The sequence below is a fragment of the Buteo buteo genome, chromosome 32, assembly GCF_964188355.1.
Source record: "Buteo buteo chromosome 32, bButBut1.hap1.1, whole genome shotgun sequence".
In the NCBI taxonomy this organism is placed as follows: Eukaryota; Metazoa; Chordata; class Aves; order Accipitriformes; family Accipitridae; genus Buteo; species Buteo buteo.
In genome coordinates this window covers 97,199-120,785 of record NC_134202.1, presented here as the reverse complement: position 1 = coordinate 120,785, position 23,587 = coordinate 97,199, and the positions used below count along the sequence as shown (strand labels likewise).

The 23,587-nt window shown below is 69.8% G+C and overlaps 4 protein-coding genes across 12 annotated transcripts; 1 reads left to right on the top strand and 3 right to left on the bottom strand.

Moving 5' to 3' along the window:
• Window positions 1-128: 128 nt before the first annotated feature.
• LOC142026151 (platelet glycoprotein VI-like) lies at window positions 129-2,477 on the bottom strand. 2 transcript variants are annotated; one of them, XM_075018995.1, is made up of 5 exons: window positions 2,306-2,447; window positions 2,176-2,212; window positions 1,259-1,516; window positions 880-1,173; window positions 129-316 (listed from the first exon to the last, which is right to left on the bottom strand). In XM_075018995.1, exons 1-5 carry the CDS (start codon window positions 2,333-2,335, stop codon window positions 252-254), a joined length of 684 nt encoding a protein of 227 aa, XP_074875096.1. In that variant the 5' UTR covers window positions 2,336-2,447; the 3' UTR covers window positions 129-251. The 2 variants fall into 2 exon arrangements, with proteins under 2 accessions (XP_074875096.1, XP_074875095.1); XM_075018994.1 differs by having other exon boundaries at window positions 130-316; window positions 2,176-2,211; window positions 2,302-2,477.
• An 868-nt stretch (window positions 2,478-3,345) lies between these two features.
• Window positions 3,346-12,039, top strand: LENG8 (leukocyte receptor cluster member 8). 5 transcript variants are annotated; one of them, XM_075019027.1, is made up of 15 exons: window positions 3,346-3,548; window positions 3,646-3,811; window positions 4,481-4,582; window positions 4,708-4,824; window positions 4,976-5,243; window positions 5,683-5,839; window positions 6,053-6,229; window positions 6,328-6,648; window positions 6,787-6,945; window positions 7,080-7,368; window positions 7,461-7,562; window positions 7,857-7,925; window positions 8,020-8,149; window positions 9,771-9,978; window positions 11,042-12,039. In XM_075019027.1, exons 1-15 carry the CDS (start codon window positions 3,511-3,513, stop codon window positions 11,202-11,204), a joined length of 2,466 nt encoding a protein of 821 aa, XP_074875128.1. In that variant the 5' UTR covers window positions 3,346-3,510; the 3' UTR covers window positions 11,205-12,039. The 5 variants fall into 5 exon arrangements, with proteins under 5 accessions (XP_074875128.1, XP_074875125.1, XP_074875124.1 ...); XM_075019028.1 differs by having other exon boundaries at window positions 3,347-3,548; window positions 6,811-6,945; window positions 11,042-12,037; XM_075019024.1 differs by lacking the exon at window positions 11,042-12,039 and having other exon boundaries at window positions 4,979-5,243; window positions 9,771-11,024.
• Window positions 12,040-12,753: 714 nt separating this feature from the next.
• LOC142026241 (protein phosphatase 1 regulatory subunit 12C-like) lies at window positions 12,754-17,201 on the bottom strand. Its single transcript, XM_075019172.1, has 17 exons — window positions 17,062-17,201; window positions 16,850-16,986; window positions 16,680-16,738; window positions 16,445-16,564; window positions 15,805-15,927; window positions 15,560-15,639; window positions 15,343-15,420; window positions 15,168-15,258; window positions 14,936-15,070; window positions 14,800-14,863; window positions 14,562-14,641; window positions 14,421-14,470; window positions 14,269-14,335; window positions 14,041-14,145; window positions 13,890-13,940; window positions 13,722-13,772; window positions 12,754-13,612 (listed from the first exon to the last, which is right to left on the bottom strand). Exons 1-17 carry the CDS (start codon window positions 17,115-17,117, stop codon window positions 13,526-13,528), a joined length of 1,434 nt encoding a protein of 477 aa, XP_074875273.1. The 5' UTR covers window positions 17,118-17,201; the 3' UTR covers window positions 12,754-13,525.
• On the bottom strand, window positions 17,172-23,587 carry LOC142026232 (troponin T, slow skeletal muscle-like). Of its 4 annotated transcripts, XM_075019142.1 has the most exons (13): window positions 23,544-23,587; window positions 23,410-23,423; window positions 23,039-23,068; window positions 22,885-22,917; window positions 22,780-22,801; window positions 22,623-22,683; window positions 22,305-22,421; window positions 21,968-22,045; window positions 21,763-21,873; window positions 21,561-21,670; window positions 21,386-21,476; window positions 21,250-21,290; window positions 20,418-20,492 (listed from the first exon to the last, which is right to left on the bottom strand). In XM_075019142.1, the coding sequence occupies exons 1-13, from the start codon at window positions 23,570-23,572 to the stop codon at window positions 20,447-20,449; spliced, it is 783 nt and encodes a 260-aa protein (XP_074875243.1). In that variant the 5' UTR covers window positions 23,573-23,587; the 3' UTR covers window positions 20,418-20,446. The 4 variants fall into 4 exon arrangements, with proteins under 4 accessions (XP_074875240.1, XP_074875241.1, XP_074875243.1 ...); XM_075019141.1 differs by having other exon boundaries at window positions 21,386-21,670; XM_075019139.1 differs by lacking the exons at window positions 21,763-21,873; window positions 21,968-22,045; window positions 22,305-22,421; ... (4 more) ...; window positions 23,410-23,423; window positions 23,544-23,587 and adding exons at window positions 17,172-17,585; window positions 18,149-18,293; window positions 18,788-18,947; window positions 19,033-19,151; window positions 19,249-19,379 and having other exon boundaries at window positions 19,951-20,492; window positions 21,561-21,676.

The window sequence follows — 23,587 nt, the reverse complement described above, 5'->3', positions numbered from 1 at the left end:
CCCCCCCTCTCCCGCCGCCCCCCCCTAATTAAACGATTTTTCCAATTCTCCGGGGTCTGCGTCTCGCTGGAGGAGGCCCCCCCTGCCCCATTTTGGGGATTGCCCCCCCTGTGTCTGCATTTGTGGGGGGGCCACTGCCGTGGGCCCAGGTGTCCAGATAATGTTGCTTTATTGAGCTGATTGGGGGGGGGACACCCAGGGGTCCGGGGGGGCACCCAGGCGTCCTGGTGCAGCGGTGGGGTTGGGGGGGGTTAGTAGGACCCCTCCCAGTTCTTGCAGCCCGGCCAGTTGGGGTCCTTGGGGGTGGCACCCCCCCCTGTGGGGACAGGGGGTCTCAGGTGGGGCCCCCAATCTGTAGGGACACCCCAAAATCTGCCCCCCCCCCCCGGCTTCTGCCTTGGGGATTCCCCAGCTGCCCTCCAGGGACACCCCCCCCCCTCAATTCCCCCTTTTTGGGACACCCCCCCCCTTTCCCTGGGGAGGCAGCCTGAGCCCTTCCCCACCCCCCTGGATTTAGGGGGTGTCCCCCCCCCTTCATCCTTTAAGTCATTCTCTGGATTTAGGGGCTGCCCCCACCCCCCCCTCATTTTGGGGTGTCCCCCCTCCATCCTTTAAGACACCCTCTGGATTTAGGGGCTGCCCCCAGCCCCCCCCTCATTTTGGGGGGGTTCCCCAGACACCCCTGCATTCGAGGGTGCCCCCAGCCCCTGTCCCCAAGGCGAACTCCCCCCCTCCTTGTTTCTGCCCCCCCCCCCCCATCTTCAGACCCCTATGTAACCCCTGAATACAGGGGGACACCCCTCCCCCTAATTCCTCCTTTTTGGGACACCCCCTGAATTTGGGGACTCCCCCCACCCCTTTAATAGCCCCCCCCCTCACCTTCCACCAGGATCAGCAGCGAGGGGCTGGGTGGCGAGAGCCCCCCCGTCTTGGGGCTGTAGGTGCAGAAGTAGGCGCCCTCGTCGCGGGGGTGGAGGGGGCCGAGGGTGAAGGAGGCGGCCCCCCCCCTCTCCTCCTGCTCCTTCCCCACGGCCCCCCCGGGACCCCCCCGGTAGAGCTGGAAGGTGGCAGCCCCGGGGGGTCCCTTACAGACCACCGAGATGTTGGTCCCCTCCGGCACCGGCAGCGGCTGCGGCGGCGGCAGCGAGAGTTCGGGGGGGTCCAGATCGGGGTCTGGGGGGGGCACAGGGAAGGGGGGGGTCACGGGATGGGGGGCACCAGCCCCCCCAAGCTGTCCCCGGCGTGGTTTTTTGCTCACCGATGACCACCACTTTCACGGCCTCGCTTTTGGGGCCGGGGGGGCAGCGGCAGAAGTAGAGCCCGCCGGCGGCGCGGGTGACGGTGTCGTTGAAGGTGACGAAGCCGCAGTCGGAGGTTTCGGTTTTCACCGGCGGCTTCGTGTCGTTCCCGTGGAAAAGGTGGAATTCCGGCCCCGGGCAGAAGCACTGGAGGATGAGGGGGCTGCCCACCGCCACCCACAGCCCATCCCTGGGCGTCAGCTGGGGGCGGCTCTGGGCTGGGGACATGGGGGGGGACACGTTGGGGACCCCAGAGTGATGGGGATGGGGGGGATATTGGGGACCCCCGAGCCCTGGGGACGGGGACACAGGGGGACGTTGGGGATCCCGGAGTCCTGGGACGGGGACAGGGAGGACACTGGGGACACTGGAGGCGTGGGGCTGGGGACATGGGGGGACGTTGGGGACCCCAGAGCCCTGGGGATGGGGGGGACATTGGGGACCCCAAAGCCCAGGGCACAGGGGCAACACTGGGGACACTGGAGCCGTGGGGATGGGGACACAGGGGGACACTGGGGACCCCAGAGCCTTGGGGATGGGGATATTGGGGACCCCAGAGCCCTGGGGATGGGGACACGGGGGACCCCAGAGCCCTCGGCAGAGGGACAGGGGGACGTTGGAGACCCCAGAGCCCTGGGGAGGGGGACAGGGGGGACATTGGGATGGGGTGGGGGCTGCAGAACACAGACAGGGGGACACACACCCCCCCCCCCCAGGGCTGTAGGGCACCAGGAGTGTGGAGACACGGGGGGTCCAGGTGCGGTGGGACATGGCAGGAGGGGTTGGGGGGGGTGGATGGCCACCTTCACCCCCCCCAGCCCCACAGCGTGTTGTGTCCCCCCCCCACCCCGACGCGTCCCCCCCCCCAGATACTCACGGTCCAAAGCCCCGCGCGGCACCAGCACCCAGCAACCTGTGGGAGACAAAGCCCGGGGGGGGGGTTGACGGTGGCACCCACGTCCCCCCCACCCCAAATTCACCCCCCCCGTGCCCCCGGCCCCACCGAGGAGGAGGAGGAGGAGGACGTGGGTCCCCATGGCGCTGCCACAGCCCTGAATGCAGAAGTTGGGCCCGGCAGGAAGGGACGGGCTCAGCCTCCCCAAAACCGCTGCCCCCCCCCCCCCCGAAACCGCTGCCCCACGGTGCCGCTGCCTCCCTCACCCTGCTCCATAGACCCCCCCCCCATAACTGCTCCCACCCTGCCCCATGGGACCCCCATAACTGCTCACCCCCAGCCCATAGACCCCCATAACTGCCCCCCCACCCCATAGACCCCCATATCTGCCCCCACCCTGCCCCATGGGACCTACATATCTCCCCCCATAGACCCCCATAACTGCTCACCCCCACCCCGTAGACCCCCATAACTGCCCCCCCCCAGACCCGTAGACCCCCATAACTACCCCCACCCTGCCCCATGGGACCCACATCTCTTCCCCCCCACCTCATAGACCCTCATATCTGCCCCCCACCCTGCCCCATGGGACCCACATATCTCCCCCCCACCCCATAGACCCCCATAACTGCTCACCCCCAGCCCATAGACCCCCATAACTACCCCCCCGCCCCACAGACCCCCATAACTGCCCCCACCCTGCCCCATGGGACCCACATATCTCCCCCCCCATAACTACCCCCCCCCGCCCCATGAGACCCCCATAACTGCCCCCCCCACCCCACAGACCCCCATAATTACCCCCAGCCTGCCCCATAGACCCCCATAACCGCCCCCCCCGCCCTCCCAGAGTCCCCCTCCCCTCCCAGGGTCCCCCTCCCCTCCCGTAGCAGCGCCGTTGCGCTTTGGGAAGGGATTGTCCCATCCCGGCCGCCGTTCCCCCCCCCCCCCCAGCTTTGCCTTCCCATTGGATAACACCCGCGCGGTTCCTCGCTCCCATTGGTCGCCGCTGCCCAACGCCCCACCTTCCCCGTCCTCCCTTCCACCCCGCGCCTCCGCCCCGCCCACCCCTCCCGTTGGCCCCGCCCCTTCCTCTCTCCCCGCGCCCCTACTGGCCCTACGCGCGACGTCACCGGAAGCGGCGACCGGAAGTGAAGGCGCGGGAGGGGGGGGCGAAGCGTCGGTGCGGGCGGCGCCGCCATTTTGGGAGCGCGGAGGCGTGCGGAGGCGCCGGTACCGATCGCTCCGGCCCGGCCCGGCCCGGCCCCGCCCGGGCTTGGGGGTGGCGGCGGCGCAGAGACCGCGGGAGGCCCCGCCATGGCCGCCAACATCGGGGACCAGCGAGGGCCGGAGTGGTGAGCGCCGGGGGGACGGGGGACAGCGGGCCGGTTCCCGGGGCGCGGCCCGCACTGACCCCCCCCCCCCTCCCGCCCCGTTCCCGTCTCTCCTCAGGGCCCCCCAGTACGGGCTGGGAGCCAGCGGGGCGCGGGAGGGCGGCCTGGAGGCCCCGGCCCACGAGAACCCCGAGTGGGAGAAGGCGCGGCAGGCGCTGGCCAGTATCAGCAAAGGGGCGGCCGCCGGCGGCAAAAGCGCGGGGGGCGGCTCCGGGGGGGCCCAGGTGAGGGGGGGGGGGTCCTGGGGGGTGTAGAGAGGGGCTGGGGGGGGGTTTGGGGGGGGCAGGAGCGTGCCAGAGGGGTAGGAGAGGGGCTGGGGGGGTCCTGGAGGGTCTGGGGGAGGGAAAGGAGGGGGCTGGGGGGGTGTTAGGAGGGTCCCGGGGGGATAGAGGGGGTCTGGGGGGCCAGGGGAGGGAGCTGAGGGTGTTTGGGGGGTGCAGGAGGGTCCTGGGGGGGCAGGGGATTGGGCTGGGGTGGGTGTTTGGAGGGTGCTAGGGAGGTAGAAGGGGTCTGGGGGGGTCCTGGGGAGGGAGCTGGGGGTGTTTGGGGGGGCGCAGGAGGATCCCAGGGAAGTAGAAAGGAGTCGGGGGGGTCCTGGAGGGTCTTGGGGGGGGGCAAAGGAGGGGGTTGGGGGGTGTTAGGAGGGTGCAGGAGGCTCCTGGGGGGGCAGGGGAGGGGGCTGGGGTCTGAGAGGAGGAGTTTTTGGGGAACCAAGAGGCTGTTTGGGAGGCAAAGGGGGGTGGATGAGTGTTCTGGGGGGGGGGCCAAGAGCGCTCTGGAGGGTTCCTGCAGGATGGAGAAGGGCAGGGGAGGTCCCGGGGGGGGAGTGAGGGGGGTCCTGGGGGTGTGAGGCTCCCCCCCACCCCTTTGCTGAGCCTTCCTCCCCCCCCCAGTACTCCTCACCGCAGAGTGACCCCGGGCTGCAGCAGCAGCCCTACTACCAGTGGTACCAGCCCTACGGCGGTTACTACCCCTACGGCTACTACTACCCCATGGTGAGATGAGGGGGGGGCCGGGGGGTCCCCTCAGCTGTGAGGGGTCCCCTCAGCTGTGGGGGGGGCGCTTGGGGGTCCCCCCCGTGGGCGGGCGGGGGCAGGTGCCGACGTGGGTCTCGTTGCAGGGCGTCTATTCGGGGTACGGGGCGACGGCGGCAGCGGCACCCTACGGGACAGGGGGGGCCTACGCTGCCGCCCCCCAACAGCCCCCCACGCCCGGGCAGCAGAGCGGCCTCGGCCAGGTGAGGGGGGGGACGGGGAGAAGTGGGGGGCCCAGATACCTGGGACCCCTGTGGGGCAGATTTTGGGGGGCCCAGATGCCTGTGTCCCCCGTGGGGGGGCCCAGAATTCTGGGACACCCCCCCATCCCCTCTTTGCCCCCACCCCCCACAGCAGCCACCAGTGCCGGGTCTGGACGAGGCGTCTCCCTACGGCAGCCCCCAGCCCCAACTGCCCCCCGCCGCCCCCCCGCAGCCCCCCCCGCCCCACAGCGCCCACCCCCTGGGTGGGGCAGGGGGATCCACGACGGCGGGGGGGGGCGGAGGCGGTGGGGCCACCCCGCCCAGCGCCACCGCCCCGTACCCCCCCCATGGCTACAGCGAGGGGCCCAGCCCCGGCCCCAAAGGCAAGAAGGGGCAGCAGCTCTGGAGCCGCATGAAGCGTAAGAAGCTCCCCCTCCCCGGGGGTGTCAAATTGGGGGCTGGGGGGGCCCAGGGGAGGAGGGGGGGGCTGTCGGGGAGGGGACTGGGGTGGTGGGGGATGTTCTCAGGAATCACCCTAAAACCAGGGGGAGCTGTGACCCCCCCCACCCCTGGTCTCCCATTGCTCCAAATTCCCCCCCCCCCCCCCCCGACCCCAAAACTCCCCCAAACCCCGAATTCCTCCCCAAAACACACCCCACGCTCCCCCCCGGCCCCCAAACTCACTCCCCAAAACCCCACCTTCCCCCAAAACACACTACCCACCCGCACTTTCCCCCCCAAAACTCACCCAAATGCCTCCAAAAGACAGCACCACCCACCCAGAACCCCAAATTCCCCCCAAACCACCTCCTCAGCCCCCCCTCACCCCTTTTTTCTCTCTCTCCCCCCCCCCCCCAGAAGCCCCCGGCGCCGGCGGCCTCAAGTTCAACCTCCCCAAACGCCCCTTCGTCCTGACCACCCCCAGCTTCGGGCCTGGGGAGCAGCGCGGCAGCAGCGACGGCGGCAGCAGCGGTTTCGGGGGGCAGTCGGGCCCCGACAAACACCACGGCCACGGGTGAGGGAAGACGGATGAATTTGTGGGGGGGGGGGGGCACGCCAGGTACCCCAAAACCGCGGCAGGTTCGCCGTGGGGCAGCACGCGGTGGGTTTTCGCCGCGATAGATCGTTTTATGGGGGGCTGAGCCCTGCTTGGTGATGTCTGCCCGCCCCGCTGAGCCCCCCAGCGCCCCTCTGACCCCCCCCCTTGCGCGCCCCCCCCCCCAAACAGGGGGAAGCCGGAGGACTGGCCCCAGGACATGAAGGAATACGTCCAGCGTTGTTTCACCGCCTGCGAGTCGGAGGAGGACAAGGACCGGACGGAGAAGCTGCTGAAAGAAGTGCTGCAGGCGCGGCTGCAGGACGGCACCGCCTACACCATCGACTGGAGCCGCGAGCCGCTGCCGGGGTGAGCCCCACGCCGCAGAGAGACCCCCAAAATGGGGGGGGGACACACACGCAAAGAGGCGAGCTCATCCCCTCTCCTCCTCTTCCTCTGCCCTGCAGGCTGAACCGGGACAGCGTCGCCGAAAACCCCAAAAAGAAGCGCTGGGAGGTGCCGGCTCTGCACCCCCCCCGGCCAACGGCGGGCTCGGGGCTGTCGCAGCCCCCTCCCCAACGCGGCGCCGGCACCGGGGGGTCCACCCTGGGACCCCCACCCCAACGCGGCGGTGGTACCGGCGCCGGCCGGGCTCGCGGTAACAGCTTCCCCACTAAATTCGGCAACCGTAACGTCTTCATGAAGGAGAACAGTTCCTCCTCCAGCGCCGGCTCCCGGTCCCGATCCCGGTCCTCTTCCCGCTCACCCGGACGGCATTTCCGACGCAGGTGGGGGGCAGAAGGGACCCCCCCGGCACCCCCAAACCCCCCCCCTCCCCGGCACCCCCTCACCTCGGTCCCAGGAGGAGCCGGGTGGCTGTGCCGGGGTGGGTGGATGTTGGAGGGTCTGTTTGGGGGTCCCCCCAGCTCCCTGCTCCGTTCTCCCCGCAGCAATTCCCACTCGGATTCGGACAGTTCCCTCTCCGGCGCCGAGAACCGGCCGGGCGCCCGCCGGGCTCCCCCCAAAACCCGCGGCCGGGGGGGGCACGTGGAACGCGGCCGAATGCGGATGCAGCGGGGGAAAAGGTACCGGGGGGGGGTAACCGGGACCAGTTTGGGGCTCCCCAGTGCGGGGCAGAGCCTGGGATCGGGGTTGGGGTCTCCAGACTTTGTCCCTGACGGAAACGCCTGTTTCTGCCCCGAAACGCCTCCTCCCCCAGGCACGACCAGGGTCCCTCCAAGCGCAACCGCAAGCGCCCGGCGATGGACTACGAGGACCCCGAGAAGGAATTCAAGAAGCAGCGACGAGCGGCTCGTTTCCAACCCGGGCACCCCAAAAAGCTACGGCCGGAGCCCCTCGTCCTCCCCCTGGGGGGGTCCGACCCCCCCGGCTCCTCCGAGAGCCTCGACTGGAACGAGCTGAAGATCCTGGGGACCTGCCAGGACGTCACCAAGCACTACCTGCGCCTCACCTGCGCCCCCGACCCCTCCACCGTCCGCCCCGTCTCGGTCAGCGCCTGTCCGTCCGTCCCCCAGGGACCCCAGGGTGGGGAGGGGGCCGCTATGACACCCCCCCACCCAAATTTTATCCCCTCCTTCAGGTGCTGAAGAAGTCGCTGAGTCTGGTAAAGTCTCACTGGAAGGAGAAGCAGGATTACGCCTTTGCCTGCGAGCAGATGAAATCCATCCGCCAAGACCTCACGGTGAGACCCCACCCCCACCCCCGACACCTGGGGGGGGTGCTGGGTGTTTTGGGGGGTCTCCCAGACATTTGGGGCTCTCCTGGACCTTTTGGGGTCTCCCAGCTCTTTTGGGAAAGTCTCCTGGGGCTTTTGATGGGTCTCCTAGAGCTTTTGGGGGGACTCCCCCAGGCCTTTTGGGGGGTCTCACGGATTTTTGGGTGGTCTCCCAGGCCTTATGGATGTCTCCTGGATTTTGGGGTGTCTCTGCGGGGCAGAAGATCCCCCCCTATCACCCCCCCCAACCCCTTCTCGCAGGTCCAGGGCATCCGCACCGAGTTCACGGTGGAGGTGTACGAGACGCACGCACGCATCGCCCTAGAGAAGGTGGGTTTCAGGGGCCCCCCCCGGGACCCCCTTGTGTCGTGTCCCCCCCCTCCATGCCCGATCTGGCCCTGAGGGTCCCCCCCCGTCCCGGCAGGGTGACCACGAGGAGTTCAACCAGTGCCAGACGCAGCTCAAGTCTCTCTACGCCGAGAACCTGCCCGGCAACGTGGGGGAGTTCACCGCTTACCGAATCCTCTACTACATGTTCACCAGGAATTCGGGGGGTGAGCGGGGATGGGGGCGGGGCAGGGCACGATCTCGGGGACCCCTCCTGCTCGTGCTGGGGGGGGCTTTAGGGGTGCTCCAAGGGCCCCCCTATTTGCAGTGAGGGGATTTAGGTGTGCCCCAGGACCATCACCCCCTGCCCCGTTCATGTTGAGTGGCTTTAGGGGAGCTTTGACCCCGCTGGTCACAGTGAGGGGGGGCTTTAGGGGCACCCCAAGACCCCCAAGTTAAAAATGAGGGGCTTTAGGGGCACCCCAAGACTCCCATGTTAAAAATGAGGGGCTTTAGGGGCACCCCAAGACCCCCATGTTAAAAATGAGGAGCTTTAGGAGCACCCCAAGACACCCATGTTAAAAACAAGTGGTTTTAGGGGTGTCCTAAGACCCCCCCCATTTGCGGTGAGTTGCTTTAGGGGAACCCCAGGACCCCCACATTCCTGTTAAGGTACTATAGAGGAGCCCCAATACCCCCCCCCGCCCTTGCCCTCAGTGGCCGTAGGGCTGCCCCAAGCCCCCCACATCCACAACGAGAGAATTAAGGGCACCCAAAGAGCCCCCCCTGTCTAACCGAGGGGCTCCAGGGGTCTCCAACCCCCCTCCGAGCTCATAGCGAGGGGTTTTAGGGGAGCTCTAAACCCCCCCACCTTGCTTTTGGGCACTTTAGGGGAGCCCCAAGCCCCCCCCACCTTGGTCTTGGGCACTTTATGGGAGCTCTAAGCCCCCCACCTTGGTCCTGGGCACTCTAGGGGAGCTCTAAACCCCCTCCTCCTTGTTCTTGGGCACTTTAGGGGAGCCCCAAGACCCCCCCCACCTTGGTTTTGGGCATTTTAGGGGAGCTCTAACCCCCCCCTTGGTTTTGGGCACTTTAGGGGAGCCCCAAGCCCCCCCCACCTTGGTCTTGGGCACTTTAGGGGAGCCCCACGCCCCCCCACCTTGGTCTTGGGCACTTTATGGGAGCTCTAAACCCCCCTACCTTGCTCTTGGGCACTTTATGGGAGCTCTAAGCCCCCCCACCTTGGTCCTGGGCACTCTAGGGGAGCTCTAAACCCCCCCCTCCTTGTTCTTGGGCACTTTAGGGGAGCCCCAAGCCCCCCCCACCTTGGTCTTGGGCACTTTATGGGAGCTCTAAGCCCCCCCACCTTGGTCCTGGGCACTCTAGGGGAGCTCTAAACCCCCCCCCTCCTTGTTCTTGGGCACTTTAGGGGAGCCCCAAGACCCCCCCCACCTTGGTTTTGGGCATTTTAGGGGAGCTCTAAGCCCCCCCCCTTTGGTTTTGGGTACTTTAGGGGAGCTCTAAGCCCCCCCCCCCTTGGTCTTGGGCACTTTAGGGGAGCTCTAAGCCCCCCCCCCCCTTGGTCTTGGGCACTTTAGGGGAGCTCTAAGCCCCCCCCCCCCTTGGTCTTGGGCACTTTAGGGGAGCCCCAAGCCCCCCCCACCTTGGTCTTGGGCACTTCAGGGGAGCTCTAAACCCCCCCCCCATGGTTTTGGGCACTTTAGGGGAGCCCCAAGACCCCCCCCATTGCCCTCCGTGGCTTCAGGGCTGCCCCGATCCCCGCCGTGTTCGCACCGAGGGTCTCCCTGCTGTGCCCCCCCCCTCACCACCTGTGTGTCCCCCCCCCAGACCTGACGACGGAGCTGGCCTACCTGACGCCGGCGCTGCGGGGGGACGCCTGCGTGGCGCACGCCCTGGCCCTCCGCGCCGCCTGGGCCCTGGCCAACTACCACCGGTTCTTCCGCCTCTACCGCGCCGCCCCCCCCATGGCCGCCCGCCTCATCGACAAGTTCGCCGAGCGGGAGCGACGGGCGGCCCTCAAGGCCATGATCAAAACGTATGTGGGGCCGCCGGGGGGGTCCCGCGCCCCCCCGGCTGGGGGGCGGGGGGAGAAGGTTGGGGGAGCGGGGGGGTTATGGGGGCGGGGGGGTTGGGGTGGGGGGGAGAGCAGGAGCCGGACCCCCGTGGCGGCGGTGCAGGTGAGTCGTGCGGGGCGGTGGGGAGGGGGGGTGGGTGGGGTGAGCCCCCCCCATTTCTGCCCCCCACCGGGGCTCAGAGGGGGGTAAAAGCCCCAATTCCACCCCACGCCGGGGCTGGGAGCGTCCGAATCCCCCGTTTCTGCCCCATAGCAAGGTTGGGGGTGTCCAAACCCCCCCCACCTGCCTTACACGAGGGGTGGCTGAACCCCCCCCCAAGTCCTGCCCCACGTCAAGGCTGGGGGTACGCAACCCCCGGCTCTGCCCCACGCTGGGGCTGGGGGGGGTCTCTCTGTACCCCCCCGCAGTGGGGCAGGACAGGGCTCCCCATTTCACCCCTGTGGGGCTCTGAACACCCCCCCGTGTCACCCTGTCTGACCCCCATGGGGCCACAACCCCCCACTATGGGGCAGTGCCCCCCCCCGGTCACCCCAGTGGGGCCACGTCCTCTGTGTCAGGGCCGTGTTCCCCTTCACCCCGTTTATGGGGTGGTGCACCCACTTATGGGATGGTGCACCCACTTATGGGGCTGTGCACCCTGTTTATGGGGCTGTGCACCCACTTATGGTGCTGTGCACCCCGTTTTTGGGGCTGTGTACCCACTTATGGGATGGTGCACCCCGTTTATGGGGCTGTGCACCCACTTATGGGGCTGTGTACCCAGTTATGGGGTGGTGCACCCACTTGTGGGGTGGTGCACCCCGTTTATGGGACAGTGCCCCCACTTATTGGACCGTGCCCCCGTTTATGGCCCTGCGCGCCCCCCCATGGGGCCACATCCCCCCCCCATCCCCGTCCCCCTCCTGGGCCCACATCCCCCTCACCGAGCCCATATTCTCCCCCCACCATGGGCACCCCTCGCCCCCCCCCATGTCCCCCCCCCCCGCTGCCGTGTCTCTGTTCTTGATCTCCTTCTCTCCCCAGCTTCCGCCCGGCGCTGCCCACCGCCCTGGTGGGGGCCGCCCTGGCCCTCGACTCCCCCGAGAGCTGCCGGCTCTTCCTGGCCGCGCTGCCCCTCTCCTTCACCGGCCCCGACGCCGCCGCCATCGACTGCAAGCAGAGCTTGGCGGTCCTGGCTCACTTCTGACCCCCCCGGAGAGGGCTGGGGGGGGGGGCGACAGACGCCAGAACCGACGACGAACGACGGTTGGGGGGGGGGGGGGGGCTGTCCCGTCACCCCCACGCAATTCCTCGCAGCCACCCTCCCCCCCGTCCAGCAGACGCAGAGTTTGGGGGGGGGTGAGGTGGGGAGGGGGGGGCACACACACACACGCACCCCCCCCCCCCGTAACTTTCTCTTTCGGTCCCGGCAGGAGGGAGCCGCCAGTGATGGAGGGGGGGTGGGAAATTGAGGGGAGGGGGCGGCGGTGGGGGGGGGGGGAAATGTGTGTGTTGCAGCCCCCCTAGCCCCGGCGGGAAGGGGGGCTCCTGGGGGGGGGGGCCAAGCCGCCCGCCTGCCCCCCCCCCACTAACCCTGTCTCAGTTTCTCTCTCTTCTTCCTGCTGCCGAGGTGGCCCGAGGTGTCGTCCGCCCCCCCCCGACGCTGCGGCGGAGCCCCCGACTCACGGCGGCCCCCCCGACCCACGGAGCCTCGACCCACGGAGCCCCCCCCCCCTCCCGCCCCAACCAACACCACAACGACTGCCTGGGGAGGGGCTCCCCCCCCCAACTTCGACGCACGGAGCCCCCCCCCCGGAGCCCCGGGGGGGGCTCAGGGACTCGCCAAGCTGGGACTGTGTCAGAGCCGCCGCCGCCTTTTCTCTCTCTTTGTTTTTTGATGCTCAAATTTCTTTTTTTGGTTCGTATTTAATTTATTTCCCCCCCCCCCAACCCTTCCTCTGCCCCTCCCCTCACGTCTCTTTGCAGGTAAAACACGACCCCTCCCCCCCCGCCACCCCCCCTTCCCCCCCCCCCCCTTTTCGTTTCTTTTCGGCGCCCCCGGGGCCGTGCTGTCTCCCCGGGCTGGCCCCGACAAACCCCCCCCCCCCCCCCTTTTTAACTGATTCCCCCTTTTTTTGGACAGAATAAAGAGGAAAAGGAGAAAAAACAGCCTGGGAATTGGGGGTGGGGGGGGGTCACAGCCTTTCACATATGTCACGGGGGGGGGAAATACGCCTTGGAAGGGATTGATGTGCATTTGCCCATGTCTGTGGGGGGGTGTCAGAGCCCCCCCCCATCCTGGGCAAACACGGGGCCGTTTCTGTGGGCACGGGGTGCACACGCGTGTGCACACGCACAGACACGCTCCAGCCCCCCCCGGCCCCCACACACGGACATTACACCTGTGCGTAGAAAAAAAAACCCGCATCAGTCAGGGGTGTCCGTGACCCCCCCAGGGAGAGCGAGACACGGGCACCGTGCGTGTGTGTTTGCACACGCGTGTGTACAGATCAGGACCGTGACACACACGGCATTGATGTCGGGGGGGTTGAGGGGCACACGCATGTGCAAATGGACATGCCCAGCCCCCACCCACTGACCCAGCTGTACGGGGGGGCACACATGTGTGTGTGCGTGCACACGCGTGTGCACACGCGTGCGTGGCTCCCAACATGCGTGTACATCTGCAGCCCTGGTCATTAACCTAATTAGCACTAACGCAGCCGTGTGCGCACACGTGTGCCCCCCCCACAACACGCAGCTTCACCTTTTTATTTTTTTCCTTTATTTTCTCTCCTTCTTTTTCACTTTTTTTTAATTTTTTTGCAAAAATACTTGCCGGGGGGGGGGGGGGGGGAGGAGGAGAAGCCCCCGGACCTGGAGGCTCGTTGGGGGTGGGGCATTGGCGATGGGCGGGGCCTGGGGAAGCCCCGCCCGCTCAGGGGGAGGGGGAGCAGCACGTGTGATTGGCATGCGGTGGGCCCGGGGGGTGGGGCTGGCATGCGGTAGCCCCACCCACTTCTGGAATGGGGCGGGGGCAAGCGTGGCAGGGGCGGGGCTACGGACCCCACATTGAGGCAGAGGGCGTGGCCACAGGGAATGGGCGTGGCTAGCAAGCAACATCGAGACCACACCCTCAATTACAGCATAACCCCGCCCCCCCAGGCCCCGCCCCCCTTTACACCTCCCCCACACAGTGCCATGGGGCAACCTCGGCTCCGCCCCCCCCAGCAGCATTGGCTCCACCCCATCGCATTGGCCCCGCCCCAGCAGCATTGGCCCCGCCCACACAACATTGGCTCCGCCCCCAGCAGCGTTGGCTCTGCCCCCCGGGGAGGGGGGAGATTGGCAGTTGTGGGGTACGGGGGGGGGGGGCAGAGGGGTCCCATGGGGTGGGGGGGGTCCTCGTTTTGGCACAGGGCGCCCCGGGGTCCCGGGGGGGGCCGTGGGGTGCTGGGGTCCCCGTGGGGCACCCGTGGGGGTCCCGCCGTCGGGGGGGGGGGGTGGTCGCGCCGTGGGTCCCGGCGGTCACTTGGAGAGTTTGCTGATGACGCGGATCAGCGCCGCGTTCTCGTCCTTCAGCCGCTGGTTGTCGGCGCGGAGGTCGGAGAGGGCCTGGGGGGGGTCGGGGGGGGGGTCCTGAGTATGTGGGGGGGGGGACACCCACATCCTCCACCTCCCTGCGGGGTCCCGAACATCTCCCCCCCCCCCCCGCCAACTTTACCTTCAGCTCTTCTTCCAGCTCAGCCGCCTTCCGCTCCAGCGCCCGCCGCTCCTGGGGGGGGGGCAGAGAGGGGGTAAGGTGGGGGGGGACACACATCTTGGGGGGGGGGGGACATGGACACCCTGGGGGGGTCTCTTGGGAGTCGGGGGAACCCCCCCCAGCACTCACGAATCGCTCCAGCTCGAGCAGCGCCGGCCGCTCTGCGATCCTTTCCTGGCGCTGTGGGGGGACATAGAGGGGGTGAAGTCGGGGGGGGGGGGGGGCAGTGTGTGCACCTCCCAAACCTGGGGGGACCCCTGGGACCCCCCCCCAGACCCACCTGGGTGACCCTCTCCAGCTCCAGCTTGATCTGGGTCAACTTCAGCTCCGTCTCCTGCAGCTGCTCCCTCAGCCGCTCGTTTTCGACCCAAAGCTCCTCGTACAGCTGCGGGGGGGGGACAACCCAGGTGTCTGGGGGGGGTCCCAGGCATCCGGGGTGGGGGGGGATTCATTCAGGCCCCCCCCATCACACACACCCCCCCCCCACCCGACATCATCTGGGACTCACCTGCTGGTAGTCGAAGGCGGGGGGTGGGGGGCGGGGGGGCAGGAGGCCATTGGGTGGCTGGGGGAGGCTGGGGGGGGGGCAGGGGGGTGAGAGGGGGCTGCGGGAGCCCCCCCCGACCCACCCAGCCCCCCCCTCCCCCAGCACCCTCATACCTGGGGGGGGGCGCATCCTCCCCACTCCCCGGCTCGTCGCTCTCTGACCCCTGCGAGGACAAGACGGTTTTGGGGGGGGGGAGGGAGAGGGTCTGGGGGGATCTCGGGGACCCTCCCTGCCCCCCCATGGCCCCCCCTCACCTCAGTGCCGGACCCCCGCTGAGTTTTCCGACGATCCCGGCCCCCCGGGCGGCTCCGCAGCTCGACCTCCGCCTCCGGCCCTGCGCGGGACCCACAGGTGGAGGGGACCGGGGGTGTCCTGGACCCCCCCCCACCCCAGCTGGGAGCAGCAGACCCTGCCCTGGGGGGGAGGGGGGTTTATGGGGCAGTGGGGGGGGCTCCAGGAGGGATTTTTGAAGGGGGGGCGGGGGGCACCCACCTTTCTTCACCTGCGAGCTGGGGGGGCCAGGGGGGGCCGGCAGCCGGGAGCGGCGAGAGGGGTCCTGGGGAAGGAAGGGGGGGGGTGTTAGAGGGGGGAGCCCCCCAAGACCCCCCCCCCCCACCTTGACACCCACCGAGCTCTCCAAGGGCTGCTCCCCCTCCTCCCGGTCCCGCCTCTCTTCCTCTCTGATTCGCTGCTCGGGCACCCGCCCGTCACCACCGCGGCCAATCGTCTTCTCCGCTTCCTTCAGCTCCGTCAGGGTCACGCCCTTTTTTGGGGGGGGGGGGGGGTGTCACAGACCACCCTGGGGGGGGACACACACCCAGGCATCTGGGACCCCCAACCCACGGGGTAGGGGGGGTTACCTGGGTCGATCTCCGCGATTGCCGCATCAGCCGGGACCGGGCTTTGCGCTGCGACTCCGACTCCTCGTCCCGCACGGGGGTCTGGTAGGACCTGGGGGGGGGACACACACACACGGTGGGACCCCCAGCTTTGAGGCGGGGGGGGGGGGAACGACCCAGGCGTTCGGACGCTCACCTGCGGGGCCGGGGGTCGGCGGTGCCGGGGGGGGCGGCGTCGGCGTCGGTCTTTGCCGGGAGGTCGCCGTCGGGGGGGCTGCGGGGAGGGAGCGTTACCACCCCCAGCCCCCCCCCACCATGGACCAGGAGTCCTGGCCCCACAGCAGGACCCCCCCCCCCGACTCATTTCCCTCACCCCCCCCCACCCAGAGGGAACCCGGGGGTCCGGGACTCACGTGGCGGGGGCGGCGTTGGGGGGGGCGGCGATGCGTCGGGTGGGGGTCGGGGGGACGCGGGCCAGGCGCGGCTCCTTGCTCTGCGAGGGGGGGACACACAGGAGTCGGGGGGGGGAAAAACCAGGCGTCCGGGCCCCCCCCGAGGATCCCTGGAGTGACAGAAACTCCCCCGCCAAGCCCCAGCTGGGCAGGATGGGGTTAAATCAAGCCCCGCCCCCTTGTGAGCAGTGGGTGGAGCCTCCTACCGAGTCACCTGATGGGCTCCCTTCCTCCCAATTGGATGCCTCCGAGGCCGGGCTCTTATTGGCTGAGCCTGGGCCAATCGGGGTGCGGTTCCACTTCTGCAGCAGCTCCCAGAAGTCCTGCTGCTGGGGGGGCGGGGCCAGGATGGGAAGGGGCGGGGCCAAATCGGGAAAGGGGGTGGGGCAGAAAAGGGGTGGGGTCAGGGAGAAAGGGGTGGGAGCAAGAAAGGGGTGGGGTCAAAGAGGAAAAGGGTGGGGCCCAGAAAAGGGGTGGAGCAATTATAGGGGTGGAGTCAAGGAGGAAATGGGTGGAGCCAAGAAAGGGTGGAGCCAAGGGCTGCAGTCACCATGGGGGTGGAGCCCAGGGTGAAAGGGCGTGGCCAAAGGTAGAAAGGGGTGGGGCACAAAAAATGGGCAGAGCCAAGGAGAAGAGAGGCGGAGCCAGGGCAGAGGTGGAGCCCAGAAGGGGTGGAGCCCAAGGAGGGGGCGGACCCCAGACAGGTGGGGCCCAAGGACAGGGCGTGGCCAGGAGAGGGCAGAGTCTGGGGACAGGGCGGAGCCTACGGAATGGGGCGTGCCCTGTGGAAAGGGGCGGGGCCTGTCGGGGCCGGGCAAGGAGAAAGAGGGTGTGTCCATGACTCACCTGGGGCGGGGCATCGAGGCGGGGGGAGGAGGCGGAGCGACGGACGGCGCTGGCGGGGGGGGCCCCGGCGGGGGGCAGCGCCCCCAAACTGCCCGTCCTGCAGAGACCCCCGGGGGGGGGCTGGGGGGGGCGTCAGGGGACCCGGACATCCGGGACCCCCCCCCGCCCCGCTGAGGCGGAGCCCAGACGCCCCACCCCTTTGCCCATATAAGGACGGGAAGGGGTGGAGCCTTACCTTTGCGGCGGGGGGGCCGTTGGGGGGGCAGCTCTGGGGGGGCGGCGGCGCGGGAGGGCCTGGGGGGAGGAACGAGGTGGGGTGAGGGGGGGGGGGGCATCACTGAGACCCCCCCCCCCAGCAAACCCAGGCATCCAGACCCCCCCCGTCCCCCCGGGGGGGGGGCTCACCCTGCGGGGGGGGGTCGCCGTCCCCCCCCTCCTCGCCGCTGTCGTCGTCCCCCGGGGGGGGCAGGGGGCCCAGGCGCTCCTTGGACTGATCCTGCACCGACATCTTGTCCCGGCTGCTCATCCGGCAGACGGAGCTCCTGGGGGGGGGGGGTTGGGTTAAGGGGAGACTCAGGGGGCGGGGGGGGGGGGGATTTGGGGAGGGGGGGTCTCACCGGCGGTGTTTGCCGCCCCAGGCGGGTGTCGGGGCGCCCTCGGGATCCGGCGCCATCGGAGCGGGGGCCGCTCCCGGGTCCTTCTGGCTGCGCAGCTGGGGGGGGAGAGGTCAGGACCCCGAGACCCCCCCCCCAATACCCCGAGACCCCCCCCCCCGGTTCAGGGTGAGGCCCAGGGACCCCCCCAGCTCCCCCCCTTTGAGCACGGATGGCGGTTGGGCCCCCCTGGTCCTTTTGGGCCCCCCCCCCCCCAGCAGGGTTGGGGTCTGTCGTTCCACCCCCCCAGACAGGTCCCTTGGGAGTTGGGGGTGTCCTGGGGGGGTCAGGACCCCCCCAATGACTGAGGGGTCCCCCCAAAGGTGACGGTTGGTGGTGGGGGTCCCTCCCCAGTGGTCCTGGGGGGCAGTGGGTCCCAGGGGGTGCTGGGGGGGGTCCCGGGGGGGGCTCACGTGGTGCTGACGCCGCTGCAGCTCCTCGAGCAGGGGCAGCGTCTCCTCGTCTGCCAGGTCACAGGGGCGCTGGCCCTGGAGGGGGGGGGGGGGCAGAGCTGCTCGGGGACCCCCCCAAAGACCCCCCAGAACTCCTGGGACCCCCAACCGCCCCCTCACAAGGGGCTCAGAGCTGCCCCGGGGCTCCCTCGGACCCCCTGAGTCCCCCTGCGAACCCCCTGGAACCCCCCAGATACCCCTGGGCGCACTCAGCCCTCCCCAAAACCCCCTGAACCCTCCCAGAGCCCCCCCCTAAACATCCTTGGCCCCCCCTATAGCCCCCTGGGCAGCCACAGCTGTGCCAAAACCCACTCAGAACCCCCCCCCAAGAACACCCAGCCCCCCCCACCTTGCTGTGGACCCCCCTCCAGCCCCCATGGCCCCTCCATGGGACCCCCCCAGACCCCCCTACACCCCTGTGAACCCCCTGGGACCCTCCCCAGTCCCCCTAGATCCCGCTCAGAGCCCCCTGGGAACCCCCCAGCACCTTGTGCCCCCCCCCCCAGACCCCTCTGAAGCCCCCGGGAGCCCCCTAAAGCCCACTCAGAGTCCCCTGTGAAGTCCCTGGGAACCCCCCCAGCCCCCCTTGCCCCCCTCACCACGTTGTTGCGGGGGGCCATGTCGCAGAGGTGCTCGGCCAGCAGCCGACAAGCCTCCTCCACCCCCCAGTGCGCGGCGGCGTGCAGCGGCGTCCACCCGTCCTTGTCCCGCACGTCCGGGTCGTAGCCGGCCTGCAGCAGCAGCCTGCGCCCGCGGGGTGAGGGGGGGGGGGGGTCAGGGATGCCCCCAGGGGGATGGGTGTCAGGGTCCCCCCCTCCTCTGGGCTCAGTCCCTTCCCATGGGGTGGGTGTCGGGGACCACCCTTTGGCTGGCTGCTGGGGTCGCCCACGGATGCCTGGGTCTCTTTTTGGGTGCTGGGGTGCTCCCCGAACCCCTGGGTGTGTCCCCCCCCCCCCGATCTCCTGGGTGCCCCCTGATCCCTGGGTCCCCCCTGATCCCTGGGTCCCCCCCGATCCCTGGGTCTCCCCCAATCCCTGGGTCCCCCCCGATCTCCTGGGTCCCCCCCGATCTCTGGGTCCCCCCCGATCTCCTGGGTTCCCCCCGATCCCTGGGTCCCCCCCGATCTCTGGGTCCCCCCCGATCCCTGGGTCCCCCCCAGGCCCCTGAGTCCCCCCAATCTCCTGGGTCCCCCCCAGACCCCTGGGTCCGCCCCCCACCAGCCGCGAGGCCCCCCCCACCTCATGACCTCGATGTATCCCTTAGCGGCGGCCACGTGGAGGGCGCTGGCGCCGGTGGCGGGGTGCCGGGCATCCCGGATCTCTCCCGCATCCAGCCACCGTCGCGTATCCCGCAGCATCCGCTCCTCCTCCGCCCGCTTGGCCGCCGCCACGTCCACCCCTGGGGAAGTGCCGGGGCGTGACCGGGTGTGGCCGGTCACACGCCCAACCACCCCGTCCCCGCCCCCCCCCTTGGCCCCACCCACCTCGCCGCACCACCTCGGCCCGCAGCAGGGCCTCCAGCCCCTCGTCCTCGGCCACCTCCAGCGGCAGCTCCCCGTCGCTCGTCACCGCCGCCACGTCCGCCCCGTGCTCCAGCAGGTACCTGGGGGGGGGACACGACACGAGGGGTCAGGGGGGTCGGGGTGGTGGGGGTCCACCTGGGCGCTGGGGCGGAGAGACCCCCCCCGTCCCCTCCTCACTGGGCGATGTGCCGGTAGCCGCAGGAGGCGGCCACGTGCAGGGGGGTCCAGCCCTCGTTGTCGGCCTGGTTGACGTCGGCCCCGCTCTCCACCAGGAATTGCACCACCTCCATGTTCTCGTCGATGCAGGCCTGGGGCGGGGGGGGGGGGGGGGGCACATCCCGGGGAGGGGGGGACGGTCACGGGGACGGGGTCCCCGCCCCAGGGACCCCAGCACCGGGGACATCCCCCCCCCCCGGGGTGTGTGTGTGTGTCCCCGGGGAGCCCCGTGCCCCCCCCCCGCAGCATCGACCCCAGGCCCCTCGGGTCCCCCAGTTGCCCCCGGGTCCCCCAGTTGCCCCAAGCCCCGCCCTCCCTCCGCAGGCCCCGCCCCCTTCCCAGGAAGCCCCGCCCCTTCCCCGCCTACCTCCCACTAGCTCTGTGCGGGCCCCGCCCACTCGCCAAGGCAACCCCCGCCCCTTCCATCCACCGGCCCCGCCCACTCACCTCGGCAAACCCCCGCAGGCTCCACCTGCTCACCGGGGAAACCCCGCCCCCTCCCTTCCTCCCTCCCACTTGCCCTCCGCAGGCCCCGCCCCCTCAGGTACCGGCGCCCCCCCGCAGGCCCCGCCCCCTCACCCAGGTAACCGCGCCCCCCGCTGCAGGCCACGCCCCCTCCCATCCGCTGGCCTCCCTCCCTCCCCCAGGAAACCCCGCCCCCACCTGGTGCAGCGCGCTGATGCCGTCGGCGTTGGCCCCGCCCAGCAGCGCGCGGCCCCCCGCCCGCACCATGGCGCGCGCCTCCGCCAGGTCGGCGCCTGCGCAGACGGCGCGGAACTCGGCGGCGCGCTCGAAGCGGACGGCGCGGGCCCGCGGGGCCGGAGGGGCCGGGGGAGCCGGGGGGGCCGCCGCCGCCGCCGCCTCCCAGCGCCTCAGCTGCTCCCGCCGCCGCTCCCGCGCCGCCGCCGCCGCCATCGCCGCCGCCGCCCCCCGCCGCCGCCGCCGCCGCCGCCGCGGGGGCCCCGCCCGGCTGCCGTAGGGGGGGCGGCGCCGGAAGCGCGGGGGCGGGGCGCCATGGCAACGGCGCGCGGGGGGTGCCGGGGCGGCGCGGGGCAGGGCGGGAAGGCGGCGGACCCCACCCACCCCCCGCCCCACCCCCCTCCTCCGCCGGCGGACGGAAGGACGCGAGAGCCGGATGTGACGTTTATTGGGGGCGGGGTCACTTCCAACGGCCGCCGACGCGGCCTTTCCCGACCACCTTCTTGCTGCGGGGGGGGAAGGAGCGGGCTGGGACCCCCGGCCCCAAATGACCCCCCCCGAGCCCCCAAATGTCCCCCCGGGACCCCAAGCCACCCCCCAGGACCTTCCTAAAACCCCTCAGGGTCCCAAACACCCCCCCGGAGCCCCTTAATGCCCCCCCCGACCCCCCTAATTCCCCCCGCCCCGGACCCCAAATATTCCCACAGGACACCCCCCCCCCCAAAACACCCCTCATGACCCCCCCTAGGGCTCCCCATACCCCCCAGGACCCCCAAATGCCACCCCAGGACCCCAAGTGGCCCCCCCCGGAGTCCCTTAATGCCCCCCCCCAGACACCCTAAACCCCCCCCCGGACCCCAAATATTCCCTCAGGACCCCTCATGACCCCCCCCAGGGCTCCCCCGGACCCCCAAATGCCACCCTAGGACCCCAAGTGACCCCCCCGGAGTCCCTTAATGCCCCCCCCAGACACCCTAATTCCCCCCCGGACCCCAAATATTCCCCCAGGGCCCCCCCTAAAGGCCCCTCAGGACCCCACATGACCCCCAGGACCCTAAACACCTCCCCAGTGCCCCCCAGGGCCCCCATAATACCCCCCAGGGCCCTCAATACCCCCTCCAACGCTCCTGTCCCCCCCCCCAATCCCAAGTACCCCCCCCCCCCGGAGCCCCCTAATGCCCCCCAGGACCCCTTATAACCCCCCCGACGTTCCTAATTCCCCCCCCCCCCAGCCCCAAATACTTCAGACGCCCCCCCCCTTACAATTTCTGAGCGTGGCTGATGCGGTTGTACAGGACGTTGATCTGGGGAGGGGTAAGTGTGAACCCCGGCGGCCGGGCCCCACATCCCCCCCCCCTTTCACCCCGGGTGGGGGTCCCAGCTGTCCTGGCCCCCCCACCTCATATTTCTGCCGCCGCAGCTTCTCCATCAAGTCAAACTTTTCCGACTCGAGCTGGTGGATCCAGTCATGGAGCTCCTTGGCCTTGACCCTGGGGGGGGTCAAAGGGTGGGTAGGGGGTCCAGGGGGTGGGTAGGGGGTCCTGGGGGGGGGCAGGGGAGGGGAGGGCCCCCACCTGAGCTCATCCTCCCGCATGTGCTCGATGTTGAGGGGCCGCTTGCGCTCGGCCAGGATCCTCAGCTTCATCTCTCTCCCCGTCTGGCGTTTGCCCCGCTTCTGCTCCGCCTGGGGGGGACGAGGGGGGGGGGCTATGGGACACCCTATGGGGGCTATGGGGCACCCTATGGGGGTGCTGTGGGGCTGGGGCCCCCCCCCACCTTGGCCAGGTACCCCCCGAAGTGGGGCATGTTGGACAGCACTTTCTTCTTCTTGGCGTCATCCTCCGCTCGCTTCTTCGCCTCCTCCTCCTCCTTGCGCAGCTTCTCCTCCTGGGGGGGGGGACACGGGGGGGATATGGGGACAGGCGGGGGGGGACCACACAGGGGTCCCCCCCTCCCCGCCGTTGCCCCCTCCCCTGCTCACCGCCAGCCGCGCTTGCCGCTCCCGCTCCTTCTCCGTCCGGCTCCGCAGCTGCTCGTTACGCTCGGCCCGACGACGTTCCTGGGGTACCCGTGTCACCCGTGGGCACCCACGGGGACCCACTGCGCCCCACACCGCCACCCACGGGGGGGGGGACACCGACCCACGGGGGTCCCACAGACCCCCACGGCCACCCACGGGGACCCACAGCCACCCACGGGGACCCCCAGACCCCCATGGGGACCCCCAGACCCCCACGGGGACCCTCCACTGGGACCCACAGGGCCCCCCTGGACCCCCACAGCCCTTCACACCCCCCCCGGACCCCCCCCAGACCCACAATTCGCTCCATCAGGGCCACCAGCTCGTGTTCCTCCCGGCGCCGCTGCTCGAAGTGGGCGTCGATGAGGGTCTGCAGCTCCAGCAGGTCTTTCTCCATCCGCTTGCGGTGGATGTCCTGGGGGGGGGCACCCACGGAGGGGGGGGGATATGGTCATCCGTGGGGACACCAACCCCTGCCCTGACCCACAGCCACCCCCAGGGACCCCCACAGCAGCCCCCCAGCCCCATAGTACCCTTCAGAGACCCCCAGAGAAGCCCCCAGCGACCCCCCCCCCCCAGCCCCACAGTGATACCCCCCCCCCAGGCCCCCACTCACATCGAAGTCAACCCTCTCCCCCTCGGGGATCTTGGGGGGGGCCAGCTGGGGCACGACAGGCCTGGGGGGGTCCAGGGGGGCAGCGGGTGGGGGGGTCAGGGGGGGCAGCAGGGCTGCCTCACTCCCCCTGACCCCCCCAGACCCCCCCACCGCTCACCGGGGCCGTGGCCGCTCCTCCTCTGGTGGGGAAAAATGGGGGTCAGGGGGGGTTGGGGGGGTCAGAAAGGTTGGGGGGTCCTGGGGGGGGCAGGGGGGGTCATACCTGGCTCCTCCAGTGGTTTTTGGGGCTCTGATGCTGCAGGGGAGAGAGCAGAGGGTCAGAGTTTTTGGGAGCCCCCATAACCCCCCCGGGGACCCCGGCGTCTGGGGGGTCCCCATGGATTGGGGGGGGGCTCAGGGGGATCCCCCGCACTCACCATCCTCCTCTTCCTCTGCCTGCTCCTCCTCTGTGGGAGATGGGGGGGACACAGGGTCAGTCGCCCCCCAACCCCCCATGTTAATTAACCAGAGCCGTTAATGAGACAGTAATTAAGACCCCAGGACTTGTTACAGCCCCCCAAGACCTCCCCCCCCCCTCATTAGCAGCCAGGCCGGTTTGTTAGTGGTGTTAATTAATGGTTTGGGGTTTAATTGATGCTTTGGGGGTTCATCAAGGCGGTTTGAGCTTAATGAATGCATTTTGGCTTCATTAATGTATGTGGCTTAATTAATGCACTTGGGGGGTCGTTCCTCATTAACTGGGGGGTTAATTGGGGGCTGGGCCTCTGTTAGCGCTGGGGTCACTCACCTTCCGGCTGCTCCCTGGGGGGGGGGGAAGGAGAGGGGTGAGGGGGGACCCCAGTATGGGGGGGGGCCCATCCCAGTGGGGGACACTGGGGGCCCCAGTCCGGGGGAGGGGGTCACGGGGGGGGGGTCACTTACTCCTCGTACTCTTCCTCAGCCTCCGACATGGCTGCGGGTCAGGG